Source organism: Balaenoptera physalus, assembly GCF_965194825.1.
Source record: "Balaenoptera physalus genome assembly, chromosome: 3".
Classification (NCBI taxonomy): domain Eukaryota; kingdom Metazoa; phylum Chordata; class Mammalia; order Artiodactyla; family Balaenopteridae; genus Balaenoptera; species Balaenoptera physalus.
Genome location: NC_138890.1, coordinates 5,277,362 through 5,293,203, shown reverse-complemented (window position 1 = coordinate 5,293,203; position 15,842 = coordinate 5,277,362). Strand labels below are relative to the sequence as shown.

General features: G+C 45.5%; 1 protein-coding gene across 3 annotated transcripts in view; it reads right to left on the bottom strand.

The window, feature by feature from the left end:
- Positions 1-526: 526 nt before the first annotated feature.
- The window catches only part of VAV1 (vav guanine nucleotide exchange factor 1), a 65,763-nt gene continuing 50,447 nt past the window's right edge, over positions 527-15,842 (bottom strand). For 2 of the 3 annotated variants that reach the window (XM_082455420.1, XM_082455421.1), the window contains 5 exons: positions 15,527-15,643; positions 13,956-14,043; positions 12,034-12,148; positions 10,566-10,717; positions 527-8,732 (listed from right to left, as the gene is read on the bottom strand). In XM_082455420.1, the coding sequence (XP_082311546.1) occupies positions 8,679-8,732; positions 10,566-10,717; positions 12,034-12,148; positions 13,956-14,043; positions 15,527-15,643 (526 nt within the window). In that variant the 3' untranslated portion in view covers positions 527-8,678. The remainder of the gene's footprint in view (positions 8,733-10,565; positions 10,718-12,033; positions 12,149-13,955; positions 14,044-15,526; positions 15,644-15,842) is intronic. The other variant, XM_082455422.1, reaches the window with a different exon arrangement.

The following is a 15,842-nucleotide window of genomic DNA, read 5'->3' as shown; positions in this document are numbered from 1 at the left end:
CACTTTTCTACAGAATGCAAGTGTATACAGAAACACTGGCTTCCCATTAAGGTTAGAAAAAATCCCAAGATTTCACCATGGTTTGTCCCTGTCAACCTCTTACTTCTCTCTTTTCTTTATTTCAGGGCACTTTGGCCTTATTACTAGTTCTTGATTTCACCAAGCTCATTCCTCATACCTCCATAAAGTGGTTTTAAAAAAAAGGAGAAGAAAAAAAAGAAAATCTGGGGCTTCCCTGGTGGCGCAGTGGTTGAGAATCTGCCTGCTAATGCAGGGAACACGGGTTCGAGCCCTGGTCTGGGAAGATCCCACGTGCCGCGTAGCAACTAGGCCTGTGAGCCACAGCTACTGAGCCTGCGCATCTGGAGCCTGTGCTCTGCAACAAGAGAGGCCGCGATAGTGAGAGGCCCGCGCACCGCAATGAAGAGTGGCCCCTGCTCGCCGCAACTAGAGAAAGCCCTCGCACAGAAACGAAGACCCAACACAGCCATAAATAAATAAATTAATTAATAAAAAAGAAAAAAAGAAAAAGAAAATCTGTCCCATGTCTGACGTCATTGCCTGAAATTCCACTATTAGAGAGTCATTCCTTTGGCTAAAAGCATTTCTCTTCCAGAAAATACAGGGTACTGACTCAACAGCCTCCTCAGAGCCTTTTCACTCGCCATTTCCTCTGCTTGAGGCACAAGTTTTTCCTTCCCGCTTTTCCATGGTGCGCTCTCTCCATTCACTCAGGGTCTGAGTTCAAATGTCAGAGATGGCTTCCGTGGCTACCTGATCAATAATAACCACCCACCACCATCAAGATACTCTCTACCCTGCTACTCTACATCCTTTTTCTCCATGAAGCTAGTCTCTAAGTAAACTCAAGATGAGGCCGCATCTTTGCTCAGCTTTTTCTCCTGCCCCTTCCTGCTTCCAGAGGTCAGTGCGTCCAGGGAAAGAAGGGAGATGCAAATTATATAGAGCCCTGTGGGTCATCCTAAGGGTTCAGCTTGGTGCCTGGACTATACGATATTGGTTGCGCTTTTGCAGAATGGATTGGAAATTGGGGAGATATTACTGGAGACAAAGAAAGTGATGATACTAATGACTTTAAATCAGCCATAGCAGGTGTAATATGCCATGCCAACATCCACTGATTAAATCCCCTTACTCCATGGCTCCCTACCTCCTGCAGCTTAAAGCTCAAACTTGTAAGCCTAACCAGGAGCCTGCTCTTCCAGCCTGGTCGGAGAACAGTCTAAGCAGAAAGCTTAAAGTCGGAGAACGCAACAAGGGGGCAGCACACAGCTTCAAATTGGTGAAGTGAGGACACAGTGGGGAAAGATTTCACGGGACCTGAGCCCCTCCTGCCCCGTCTCAAACAGCGTGCTGGGTCCCCGAGGATAGGATTTCGTCAACAGTCCCCATGAAATGTAATGGGGCCCCAACATGAAAATCCACCACAGGAGTAAACTTTGGGAGGTGATGGATATGTTTATGGCCTTGATGGTGGTGATGGTATCGCAGGTGGATATATATCCCCAAACTCATCACGATGTATACACTCAATGTGTATAATTTTTCATGTCAATCATACCTCAATAAACTGGGTTTTAAAAGAAAGAAAGAAAATTTGCCCTGTGCCTGATTTCATTGGCATTCCACCATTAGAGAGTCATTTCTTTGGCTTAACTTTATCTTCCAGGAGATACAGGGTACTAACTCAACAGCCCAAACTGAGCCCTGGAAGGGATTAAAGAGGAAGGGCCTTTGGACCACAGTAAAAGGCTCTGGGTAGAGCCCACTCCACCTACAGTAGGTGCCTTCTCGACAGTATAAACACATGCTTATCCTTCAAAGACTCAGATCCAACCTCTCCTTCCAAGAAACTCATCCCTCTAGGCTCCTCCGACTCTGTGTTTCTCCCTCTTGCCCCATCCTGCCCACGTGAGGCTGCGAGTGTTTGTATCCAACAAGACTCTGAAACGAGACCTCTATGGATCTCTTCCCTGTGCTTTTGGGTGAATGAATCGGGGCGGGGGGGCGTAACCCTGGGCAGTGTGATGATACTGCAAAGCCAAAAGCATCAGGGGCCCTTTCTGGTGCCCAAACCTAGGCTCATATAGACAGGTTTGTGAACAAGCACGCACACACACACACACACACCCCTACTTTCTCTGGTCTCTCCTCCCTTCCCCAAGCAGGGATCCAGGTATCAGCCAAAGAGGTTGGTGCACTACTACTAGTGTCCACCAGGGGGCAAGCTTGGCTTAACTTTGTTGCTATCTGCCTTTGTAATGCCCTCGTGTGTGTGCGTGTGTGTGTGTGTGTGTGTGTGTGTGTGTGTGTGTCTTTGTGATGCTTATAAATGTTTGATCCAATGGGTATCTGTCCGATTTCACCTGTGGATGCCTTCATTGGAGTTAGTAAGGTCCCAGGGCAGGGTGCATGAGTGAATATGTTTGAGGGTGTGTATCTGTCAGTCTGTCTTCCTATTTCAGGTACCGTCTGTTATGTGTTTGGGGTGTGTTTCCGTGCCTGGCTGAGTAGATATATGTCTCCGTATCTATATAAATCAGCTTTATACGTGCACCTGTAAATTGCAGGTTGAAAGGAGGTGTCAGTATTTTTACATCTGTGTGTATGTGTTTCTGTTCATATTTCAGTCAGTTTTGGTGTTTGGGGAGGGGAGTATTTGGGTCTGGGGTCTGTTGGCCTGTCGCAGTGCAGGGGAGTATTTCTTGTGTCTGTGCATCTCTGGAGTTGTCTGCTTGCTGTTGTGGATGTGGGTAGATCCTTTTTGTCTGTCTGTCTGTCTATCTATGTCCACCTGTGAGTCTGCTTGCCAGTTTCTATTTGCTGTATTTGCCCGTCTGTGTGTATTTGGGGGGCTGTGTTTCTTCATGACAGTCTGTGCATATGCTTGGCCTGTTATGTGGGTGTATCTTCACAAGGGGCTTTGTATCCATCATGTGTGTTATGGGTTAAATTGCATTCCCCCCCCAAAAAAAACCCAAATTCACATGTTGGAGTCCTAACCCCCAGAATCTCAGAATGTGACCTTATTTAGAAATAGGGTCTTGGCAGATGTGATGAGTTAATTTGAGGCCATGCTGGAGTAAGGTGGACCCTTCATCCAGTATGACTGGTGTCCTTATAGGAGGGAAAAATTTGTTTTGTTTTGTTGCGGCTTCGCGGCCCTCGGCCCTGAAAGCACGGAGTCCTAACCAATGGACTGCCAGGGAATTCTCTAGGAGGGAGAAATCTGGGCACAGACAAACGCACACAGGGAGGACACCATGTAAACACTGGAGTTTTGCTACTACAGGCCAAGAAAACTCCCAGGAAGTAAGAGACAGAGATGCCTGGAACAGATTTCTTTCTGGCATCTTCAGAGGAAGCACAGCCCCACTGAAAACACATTGATCTTGGACTTCCAGTCTCCAGAACTGTGAGACAATAAATTTCTATTGTTTAATTAAGCCACTCAGTTTGTGGTACTTTGTTACAGCAGACTGAGCAAGCTAACACAGTGTGTGTGTGTGTGTGTGTGTGTGTGTGTGTGTGTGTGTGTGACAGCCGGATGTAACTGACAGCCAGCACCAGAGAACTTCCGAGTTAGGGCATCATGGGGTTGCCCTGTGTTCTTTTGAACCTCTCTCTGCCAGTATATCCGGGTGACAGCTGTTCCCTGGCACCAAAGTCTCCAACCGTTAGCAGGCCACTCCAGGGCACACCTGAGGCCCCTCCTCATCTCCACCAGCCAGCAAGAGGTGGCCTCCTCCAGCAGGGGCCTGCCGGGTCCCTCTGGGGGCACATAAGAAAGCAGGTCCAACCACTTCTCCAGACCCTCACTCTCTCCCTCCCCCTCTAAGCAGAGTGAACTCCTGGCAGTTTGCAGAGTTAATGCTCATTTGCACATTCCCCGAAATTTCTCCCATTTTTCTTTTTTTTAATTGAAGTATAGCTGATTTACAATATTGTGTTAGTTTCAGGTGTACAGCAAAGTGATTCAGTTATACATATATATATACTTTTCCATTATGGTTTATTACAGGATATTGAATATAGTTCCCTGTGCTATACAGTAGAACTTCATTGATTATCTATTTTATATAAAGTAGTTTGTATCTGTTAATCCCATACTCCCAAATCATCCCCGCCCCCCATGCTTTCCCCTTTGGCAACCATAAGTTTGTCTTCTATGTCTGTGAGTCTGTTTGTTTTGTGAATAAATTCATCTGTGTAATTTTTTAGGTTCCACATATAAGTGATATCATACAGTATATGCCTTTTTCTGACTTCACTTAGTATGATAATCTCTAGGTCCATCCATGTTGCTGCAAATGGCTTTATTTTAGTTTTTATGGCTGAGTAGTATTCCATTGTGTGTGTGTGTGATACACACACACACATCTTCTTTATCCGTTCATCTGTTGATGGTGCATCCCAATTCTTAGAAGGACACCACTCACATTTGATTAGGGTCCATCCTAACGACCTCGACCTCATTTTAACTCAATTACCTCTTTAACGAACCCATCTCCAAATACAGTCACATTCTGAGGTCCTGGGAAGGTTAGGACTTTAACATACAAATTTGTGGGGACACAGTCAAAACCCATAACTGCCAGTGTCACTAACTCCTTGTCACAGAAGTGAGTGAGGGGACTTCCCTGGTGGTCCAGTGGTTAAGAATCCCCCTTCCAATGCAGGGGACGTGAGTTTGATCCTTAGTTGGGGAACTAAGATTCCACATGCCATGGAGCAACTAAGCCTGCGTGCCACAACTAGAGAGAAGTTCACGTGCCACAACAAAAGATCCTGCATGCCACAACAAAGATCCCGTGTGCCACAACTAAGACCCAACACAGCCAAATAAATAAATAGAGTAAATGAATGAATGAATGAATGAATGATAGAACGGGCTCTCTGTCAGGTTCCGGTTTTGTTCCAAGTATTCACTGCCTCTCCCTGGAAGAGGAGTAAACCTTCCTGCCCTACTGATGTTACTCTGGGCCATACGACTTGCTCTGGCCAATGAAATGTCTTCTTGTCATCCCCAAGAAGAAACATTAGGAACCACTGAGTGGTCCTGCCATCTCTCTTTTCCTTCTGCCACAAGCCTGACACATCCCAAGGCTGGAGGTCTCCAACAGTGTGATTCCTGCAGTACCGTCTCCTTCCAGAAACTTCTTCTTCAGCAGAGTTGAGGCCAATGCGTGAAGGAGTTGTTTGTGAGATGTTGAGATGGGGAGTCATTTGTTACAGCAGCAATACTCAGCCCAAGGTGACTGATACAGGTCATGTTGTGCTGGGGCTTAAAGACCCAACCGAAGACCCCCAAGACCAGGGTTAGAACTCAAGTTCAAAGTTCAGCCTGGGGCTGGAGGACAGTGATTCAAGACCTCCAAGAATAAGTCCATGACCTCAACCTCATTGGCACCACTGAATTAGACAACCCAGGTAGCCACCTTCGGTAAATTCATGGCGTGGCTCAGGAGGAGTTGGGGGGGGAGGGCAGAAGCCCCTCCCCATAATCCCTGACCCTTGGAACTCCATTCCCTCTCCAATACCCTCTTTCCAGCTTCACAGCCCTTCAAACACGGAGCACATGTCACACCAGACTCTGGAGTCTGGATCCTGCACCTGGCCAGGTGTGCACAGGTGCTGTCTGGGCACTGGCTTACCTGGGGTTGGGGAGAGAACTAGGAAATGATTAGGTCTCCACCAGATACTGGAACTACGGTTAAGAAGGTGAAGAGGGGCTTCCCTGGTGGCGCAGTGGTTGAGAATCTGCCTGCTAATGCAGGGGACACGGGTTCGAGCCCTGGTCTGGGAAGATCCCACATGCCGCGGAGCAACTGGGCCCGTGAGCCACAATTACTGAGCCTGCGCGTCTGGAGCCTGTGCTCCGCAACAAGAGAGGCCGCAATAGTGAGAGGCCCGCGCACCGCGATGAAGAGTGGCCCCCGCTTGCCACAACTAGAGAAAGCCCTCGCACAGAAACGAAGACCCAACACAGCCATAAATAAGTAAATAAATAAATTAATTAAAAAAAAAAAAAGAAGGTGAAGAAGGCGGCTTTACACTTAGACACAAACTAACTATGCTCTCAAACAAGTGATTTATCTTTCTCTGGTTCAGAAAGGTGAAGTCACTTTTCCAACATGTGACAGCTAACTTTGTAAGGGCAGAGCTGACCTTAGAATCCTCCTGGAACCTTGGCCAAGATGCTCAACTGCCCACGAAGCTGGTTGTGAGATTATATTAGATAACGTCTGTGAAGAGCTTACTATCGTGGTACCAGGCAACGCTGAATGTTCAACACGGGGGCTGCCTCCATCATCGGGGGGGGTAGAGTAATATTCACAAGTATTAACTATTTTCCATCAAATTAATATATTGCCCATGGCCCCTCCTCAGCCTTGGCCACCATCATTTTTTTTCTCCTAAGAGTTATTCCTGCAGGAGATTTACCAAAGAAGCACCTTCCTGGCTTTCGAACTTCAAAAGCCTAATTAAAGATGCTGATTCTTGGCTTTGGAGCCCCCAACATCTAAGCCCTCAAGGGCTCTAGATAAAAGTCCGGCCAAAGTGGTTGCCAGGGGACAGTGGGAGAGGAAAAAGGGAAGTCATCGCTCAATGGGGACGGTTTCCCTTTTGCAAGATGACAATTTCTGGAGATTGATTGCACAGCAGTATAATATTCATCCCATTACTGAACCGTACAGGTAAAACAGGTTAGGATGGTAAATTTGATGTTATGTGTATTCTGCCACAATTTTTAAAAATAATAAATTCTATTAAGTAAAAAGAAAGTCTGGCTATAGATGCAGAAGAGCATTCAGGCTGAGTCAACTTTTCCTGCAACAAAATAGATCATGGTTTCCCAGTGTGGATGGGAGGAGTTGGGTGGGAAAGAGTGTTAAACTCAGAGACAGGTCCAGAGATGCATCCCTATGTCCTATTAGCCCAACCCCAGTCTAAACAGCTTCAGGATCAAGTGAAATTTGAGACATCGTCCTCCCAAAAAAATGCAGATATATGCAAATTCTGGATTTTCTTTCAGAGGATTCAAAGCCCCTCAAGGGCCACTGGTAGGATTCATGTGCCTTAGACCAATGGGTTCAAGATGTCTAAAAGATAGCCCAAAATTACAGGGCACCAAACAGAAGCAAAAACACTGGAAAGGCATTTGGATTCTCCATGAAATGGTCATTAATCAGATTAAGCAGAGCTAAGTCTTGAAGTCTGACAAAAACAGGGGCTCTGCCATTCTGTGATACAAGATGAGGACTAAAGTTTCCCTGGAGCCCCCTGGATCCCAGGATAGAGCAGGCTCTACGGGGTTTCCCCACACCCTGCATATGACAGCATCCATTGAGTAGGGATGGCTGCAAAAGACTGTGCAGACCCTCTCAGCATCCCACCCATAGCGCCCCAGTACTGACAAGGTCCCTACAGGTCAGTGGCTCCAAATATGCCTGTGGTTCTCTGGCCACCAGAGAATGTACTGCCTACATACATACAGCTCTCAAGCAATGACGAATGGAAGTTGGTGGATAAATACCCCAGCTCCCTTGCCTCTCAACTCCAAGCCTCGTTCTATACTGACTTCCAGAGGTCCTGAATAAGGAGGAGCCCCCATTGCCCAAAGCTGTCACCTCATCCATGCTCCCTGTGTCTCCCTCCCCTTCCCATCTCTCTTCCCTGCTCCATCCCAGCTGCTTCCTTGGGTCACCTCCCAGATAGATTTTGCACCCCCAAATCCTTGTCTCAGGCTCTGCTTCTGGAGCAGCTCAACCTAAGACAGTGACTGTATAATTTATCATCCAAACCAGGACACTTTGGAGAATGAAAAGGATCGTGGTTAATAACTACACTAGAGCAATAGCCAGGACTGTCCTGGGGAAACCAGGATGTAGAGTCTTTCCACTCAGCATTTAAGGAGAAACAGCCAGATGCGCTGCATGAGCCAAGAGGGATGTGGAAAATGCAGAGGCACCAAAGATGAAACAGAAGCAATTACGTCTCAGCAGGAGGCAGTGATGGAAGATTACCACCAAGAACCAGCAGCCTTTCCAACACTCCAGTGCCAAAGCCCCTGGAATTGAAACATGACCTTGGAGAGAATAGACTCGGGAGACCCAGATTCAACTGAGATGAAGTTTTTACCACTTAGCAGAACTGGAGAGGCTCCAAATAGTAATTATGTCCTATTACAGAAAAAAAAAATGAGAGTTACATTTTTGTGATCTGGAATCTGTGAGCGTAAAATTCTTTCCTGCCACGTGGGGGTCCCATTTCATATTTCAGGTTTTCTTTTAAATGGCAGAGAAAGGTGATAGAGCTGGAAAGCAGGAATTAGTGAGGGGGCTTTTGTCTGTGTCCCAATGCCCTTTCCCATCTTTCCGTTCCCAGGTCTGATGCAAGTCCATCCATTCATCATTTTATTAAAAGCGGTTGACTTGAGCCCTGCCTTCTCAAGGGGACCCAAGAGGAAATCAGTGTATTATAAATTAACCATGGCAGGGCATCATCCCAGGAGCCCTGCCAGCTGGACGCTAGCCCTCCACAGTCCATCAGGGACTCTCAGCCCGCCAGGACCTATCACAGCCCCTAGCCTCACTGCCTGTTCATCCCAGGCTCAAAGCCTAGAGTTTCTCATCTCTCTGCCAATGTGCCAAAGCTCAGCAGTACTCAGAATAATCCTCTTCCACATAGTTGGAGGGGAACCAGCCAACCTGGAAAGAGACAGGGAAGTGGTCAGGGCAGCCTCTGCACGTTCTCCCACTGTTCCTCGACACACCAGGAAGGTTCCCTCCTACCTCAGGGCCTTTGCACCTGCCATACCTTCTACCCCAGAAAGTACCTCCCCTAGATACACCCTTGGCTGACCACTCCCACCTCCTACAGTCCTTTACTTACATGTCACCTTATCAGTAAGGACTTCCTAACCATCCTATTTAAAATTGCAAACGCCATCCACCCCAACTGTCCTTATCCCCACTTCCTGCTTTTCCGTAACACTTTTCACCATCTAATTGATTATTTATGTTACTTATTTATGGGCTTCTTGTCTGTTTCCCCTCCCTTCACTACAACAGGCCAGGGATTTTTGTCTGTCTTATTCATCACTGAGTTCCAAAAGCCTAGAATAGTTCCTGGCACACAGCAGATACTTAATAAATATTTGTTGAAAATATGGATGGATGATGCAAGAGGGAGGAGATATGGGGATATATGTATATGTATAGCTGATTCACTTTGTTATAAAGCAGAAACTAACACATCATTGTAAAGCAATTATACTCCAATAAAGATGTTTAAGAAAAAAAGATGGATGGAATGATGGATGGATGGGTGGGTGGATGGATGGATGGATGGATGGATGGATGGATGGATGGAATGATGGATGGATGGGTGGGTGGATGGATGGAATGATGGATGGATGGAATAAAGGATGGATGGATGAAATAAAGGATGAATGGATGGATGGATGGATGGATGGATGGATGGATGGATGGATGAATTCTTTACAGCCCAAACCTTCCTAAACATCCCAAAATCCCCCCTCAAGCCCTAACTGTTCTCTACCACACACTAAATTTACCCTCCAAGGTTCCTAAAACTGTTCACCTAAGCAATTATCTAGGTCACTTTTCACATGTTTCCCTCTGGTGGAATTGAAGCTTCTAACCAGTGTCTTTATCTTCATTCAACAAATATTTTTTGAGAAACCAATACAAGCAAGGCAGTATTCTAGAGGCTAGGAATTCATCAGCAGATGAAATAAAGAATACTCTCTGCCTTGTGAGACAAAAATAAGAACCAGAGAGAAACTTTTTTGAGAAAATTTGAGTTCCCTCCTGAAAGTCCAAATTCAGGCAGACAAAAGTTCACAAAAGGCAAAAGCAGTTGGTCTCAGTTCTGCCTTTTCATGCATTCAATAAATATTGATTGACATACTATGTGACAATCACTGTTCCAGGCACTGGTGATACTGCAGCGAACAAGATAGAAAAATCCCTCCCTTTGTGTTCCCCAAACATGCCAATCACTCTCTCACCCCAGGGCCTTTGCACTTGCTGCTTCCTCTGGAATACTTTCCCACACCTCCCACCACCCATGACCTGGCTGACTTAACTCATCCCTCAGTGATCAGCTTGGTCTCTCAGAAGGCATCCTGACCTGCTCCCAGGATGAGCTGGGGGTTCCTTGGGGGCTCCCAAGGTGCCTTATGATTCCCCATCTCAATCTCAACCACTCACTGTTGTAACTGCATGGTTACAGGTCTGTGCTTCTCACCAAACTATGAGTTTCAGGAGGGCAGTGATTGTACTGTGCTCATTTTTGTCTCCTTGGCACCCAGCTAAATGCCCGACACATAGTAGGTGCTCAATAAATAAATGCAAGGTGCATAAATAAAATCTCTGTCCCTTCATCCGTTCCTACCAGGGAAGCCCTTCACATGAGCCCCTGCCCACTCACTCCACTCCATCATTCCGTAGAGCTTCACTAGAGCCAGCTCACCCCACACCCCTTCCCTGGGGCTGCCAAACTCCGCCCCAACTCACCCGGCCATAGATCTCCCCTCGCCACCAGCCCTGCTGCCCCTTCTTGTTAAGGATCTTGATGATGTCACCCTCTTTGAGAGACAGCTCCGATCGGTCCCGGGCGCAGAAGTCATAGCGAGCTTTGGCTGTGCCAAAATACTTGGTGCTCCCTGCTGTGTGGGAGAGAGCAGAAGTGGGAAAGGGCCCTGGAGCAGACACACACCCACCGTCTGGGGACAGTGGAAGGACAATGCTCCAATAGACCAGGATGAAGAAGGGCCCCTCAATGCTTCTTTCCACTGAGTGTTGGGTGCCCTGTGTTCTGAGAGTACACAGCTGTCTTCCCAGAATCAGCCTTCTAGCCCAACCAGCATCCAAATTTAGAAAATAATACCAGTTATGATCTTTTAAATGTTACGTATATATTCATAGCGAAAGAAACAGAAGAAAGATGTGGAAGTTCTCATTCTAGATAATATTAATTATACTAAAGAAGTCCAAGGGTTGAAAAAGAGAGGGAGAAAGATAAGAAAGGGAAAAACTTTCCAAAGTACAATATTAAGTGATATTGTAGACTATAAAATTAATTTGTAGTATTTCTGCAAATATGCTAAGATTGGACATCCAAATATTCACCAGGATGAATAAGTAACTTGCAGACAGAAACATTTATTTGATTGGGTGATGAGAATAGGGATAATTTTGGCCTCAGTGTCCTAATGTTATGCTGGTGTTGCTTTTTCAAAAATATAACTTTTTAAGTGGTGAATTGTTCTTTTATTGGTAAACATTTTAACAATAATTAATTTTAAAATCCCTCTTTAAAAATTTTTTGGACATGTAAGAATTCAGAAACTCCACCACCCAGGCGACTTTTCTGAAAAACGTACTCCAAAATGCACTCCAGAAAAATAAAATTTGAATCAGAATAAGAAATTTTAAAAATAAAGAAAACCACAGAAAACAACAAATAAAGACAGTCTAAATAATTCTCGATATTGAATTTGCAAAGTGAAATGCAATGGTGAAGAAAAAGTTCCTAAAATATAAGGCATGATTGTTTTCACTCATAGCAAACCGTAGCCTACATTCCAAATAACTTCAACAAACCAGGTGAGTAAGAGATACAAAGGAAAAGGGAAGAAAGAGTGTACTAAAGGTCTTGCCTTTCTGTGGGAGAAGGTTATTGATACTAATTAATGCCTGATATTGATACAAAAATAAAGGCTTAACATGTGTAGGTGAGGACCCTTCTGGTTCCTACTGTCTTCATCTTCCCAAATATGAAAGTAAACCCTTTCATCCAAGTAAATGGATATGCAAATCTCTCAAGAGCAAAGGGACAAACTGGAAGTGGGAATTAGTTCAAGCTGTTTCACAGATAGGACTTTTCCATGCCCACAGGAAGGAATGTCCACTGCATCCCCAAACTTTCCCTCCACAATGGGAAGGAGCTGGCACAGCAGGCCCCCAGCTGGAGACAGCCTACCTGGTGGTTTGCTGATGGCTCTCCTCTCAGGCTCCTTGAAAGGGAACTGTAGGGTGGTGTCCAGTGACTTGAAGCAATCCTTTAGAGAATTCTGTTGGTAGAATTCTACCAGCTCCTGCAAAGAAAACAGCAGGACAGATGCTCTCCCAGAGGGCCAGCCCACGATGGGGACACAGATGGAAGGAGCCACATCCAACGCCTCATGTGAAACAGGTCCTCCTTCTGGCCTCCCTGGCAAAAGACGCCTTGAATGCTCCCCACGATGGGGAGCTCACTCTCTTCCTGGTCAGCCGGAACCATTTTATGGTGAAGAAATCACATTGTCTCAAGACAGTTCTCCTAACAGCCAGTTCGTCGCATGATAAATTTACCAAATAATCAACTTGCCTGATGACCAGCTCACCAAAACCAACCCTCCATGGGTGTCAAGAGCACTATTTTTTAGGAGAAACTGAGTCACAGAGAAGGCTCGTGCAGGGTCCCACAGCTGGAAGAGGGCAGATTCAGAATTCAGTCCCAGGACAGGCAATAGAGTGTAGCAGCTAAGAGCTGGCCTCTATAATAAACTGATCTGAATTCAAGTCCCAGATGTGTTGCGTTTATGAATATTTCTTCCACAAACGCTCAACGTGATTCTAATAGTGGGGAAACAGGCAAGTCAACATTAACATTCTGCAAAACAAAATGTCTTATGGTTTGGGGTTCTAGACTTCAAAAGTTCCAAAGTCATGAAAGACCAAAGAAATAAATAAAAGACTGGGGAACTATCGCAAATTAAAAGAGACACTAAGGAGATGAAAGGAATGTGTAATTCCCCTGATTATATCCTAGGGGGAAAAGGTTATAAAAGACATAATTCGGGCAATCAGGGAGCTTGGAAAATGGGCTGTGTATTATAATAATAATTTTGTATCAATGTTCAACTTCCTGACTGTGATAATGATACAGTAGTGAGGCAAGAGAATGTCTCAGCTCTTTGATAGTCATGCTAAAGTACTTATAGCAAGGATCATGATGTCTGCAAATTACTCCTAAATAGTGCAGAATAAATGTGTGAGTGTGTGTGCAGAGAGAGAGAGGGAGAGAGAGAAAGCAAAAGAGGAAGACTATTAGCAGTCAGTAAATCCAGGTGAAAGGTCCACAGATATCCATGACACTATTCCAGCAACATTTCAGTAATTTTTCAGAAATAAAAATGGGGGGAGGCAAATTTTTAAGAGTAAAAAGTTTGGGGGCAAAATAGATTTGTGGAATGAGTGAACAGTCCCTAACCTTTTGGGCAGTCAAAGATCCATTTGAGGCTCAAGTGAAATTTGAGATACCTTCCTCCAAAAAAAATGCAGATACATGCAAAATTCTGGATTTTCTTTCAGAGGATTCAAAGGATCCTCAAGCATCCACAGACCATGGGTAGGATTCATGTGCCTTAAACCGATGGGCTTAAGATGTCTAAAAGACAGCCCAAAATTACAGGGCACCAAATAGAAGCAAAAACACTTGAAAGGCATTTGGATTCTCTGTGAAATGGTCATTAAGCAGATTAGACAGAGCTAAATCTTGACATCTGACAAAAATAGGGGCTCTGCCATTCTGTGATACCAGACGAGGACTAAATCTCGGTTTCCCCCATGTGTGAAATGGGAACTCAGAGAGTGAGTTGAGGGGATGAAGTGCAGTCCTATCTATAATATGTTTGGCACTCAGTAAGTGCTTTGTAAATGTTCACTGCTGCTACCGTTGTTGTTGTTGTTATTATTATTCTCAGTGTTGATGATTAGGAAAATGAGTTTAAAGCCAGTTGCTCCACAGTGCCTCTTGGAAGGGCTGTTCTGAATGTAGGAAAGGGGGTCCCAAGGTGAAGCTTCAGAGAGGGTCCTACCTAGATTCTGGAAGGCTGGGGTTAGGGATACATTGGCCCTTACCATAAGCCCCCGGAAAGCCTTCTTCTCTGTAATCCGGTACAGTCCTTCTGCTGTCATGATTTTAATATGCTTGACCTCAACATTATACCTGGAAGCAGGGAAAGAGAGCGAGATGGTCACTGGGTCCTGAGTCTGGGAATTCAGGCCCAGCTCCTGTCGAGTCTCAGCCCCATGCTACACACCCCCAACCATGGAAAAAGCGTTCTTGGCTACTTCAGGGAGCAGGTGACCACTGGAGCCCAACAGGATCCCTTCCCTGGAGCCTTTGCTGCTCTAAACCTTAATTTCTTCCTCCATATAACAGGAATCATCTTCCTTGACCTACGGGGTTGTTGAGAAGTCAAAAATACCTTATAAAGAAAGCACTGTTGTAGAGTAGATAGGATGCAATCTCCACTTCCACCAATATGAATGACCATAGAATCTAAAGGATGTGCAAGAAGGGACCCATTTCCACCAATATGGAGGACCACAGACTAGTAAGGACCAGGAAGAGGCATGAATTGGCAGAAGTGTTTCTGCCAATATGAAGAACTAGATAACCAAAAAAATCTCCTACTCAAAAATCCCCTAGAAATGCCGTGAAAAAAATGCTGAGCTCTCAAAAAAGTAAGGGAAATCCCCAGAGGCCAAAAATGAGGATGAAACTTAAAAGTATATGTCTTTTTACTCTTTTTTTTTTTTTTTTTTGGCCACGCTACGCAGCTTGGGGAATCTTAGTTCCCCAACCAGGGATCGAACCCGGGCCCCCAGCAGGAGAAGCACAGAGTCCTAACCACTGGACGGCCAGGAAATTCCCGAGGAGCATATGTCTTAATCACATAGAAACATGAGATAAGTTACTGGGTCCCTGTTGGGTAGAGAGTTGGCACTGAGACCCACCCACACCCCATAAGGGTGGACTGTCAAAAAGCTACATCCTCAGGAAAAGAGGTGGTCTAGAAAAACCCACCCATGAGCACAGAAGGGACCATGTGAAAGCTTGTTTGTCTCAGACCCAAAACAGAAAAGTCACCCTTGAGAATTCATAACCTCAGTCCTACCCTCTTATGGGTTTAGCATTTGTACTTAAACCACCTGTGTAGTCTGGGAAACTAACGAATTAACCAAGAATATTTTAACCTGAAAAAGAAATTAACTTGTTGGTGATTCCCAACAGAAGCAAATGCAAAATCTCTGGGGACCCAGGCTGCAAAGATACCCACAGGGAAAGTCCCACTTAAAATCACAAGACCCAATGACAAAACCAACAAGGAAACAAGTCACCACAAGCAAGAAGCTGCACCCAACAAACAGTAAGGCAGGAAAGCCAGGGTCTGCAAGACTTGGGTCCAGATTGCATTTCTGCCTCTTCCTAGAGTATGCTAAATGCCTCCTGGAGCCTTGCTTAAGAGGCGTATCTCTTTCCTGTGGGTTGCCAGTCAAGTAACAGAAATAAGAAAGATTAAAAACACCTAGGACCCTGCAGGAGCTCAATAAAAGATAACTATCGTGACTGTACATTTCCTTCTTCCTAAGCGCCTGCAGTGCCCAGGTCACAAGGGGAGATAGGTCAGGAAAGGAGGAATTACTTAATGCTGATGGCAAATTCTGCAGCATCTTTCACCCTCTGTCGCACCAAAAACGTCCCGTCCGAGCGGTTGGTGAGGATGCTTTCTGCCGCAGCTCGCTCCATGGGGCCTGCGTACCTGTCAAGATGCACCAGGGAGAAAGGTCCACACAGCCCCTATGTTACCCTATTGAGGCTGCTTTTCCCCCCCAACCCCTGTGATTTCTTTTTAAGTTAATGACAGCCTGAGTCTAGCAGCGCCCTTAGACACCAAGGTAAACCTTGGGGGAGGCAGTGGCCAGAGTCCCAAAGCGGGCAGTGGCCATTAGATATCCGTA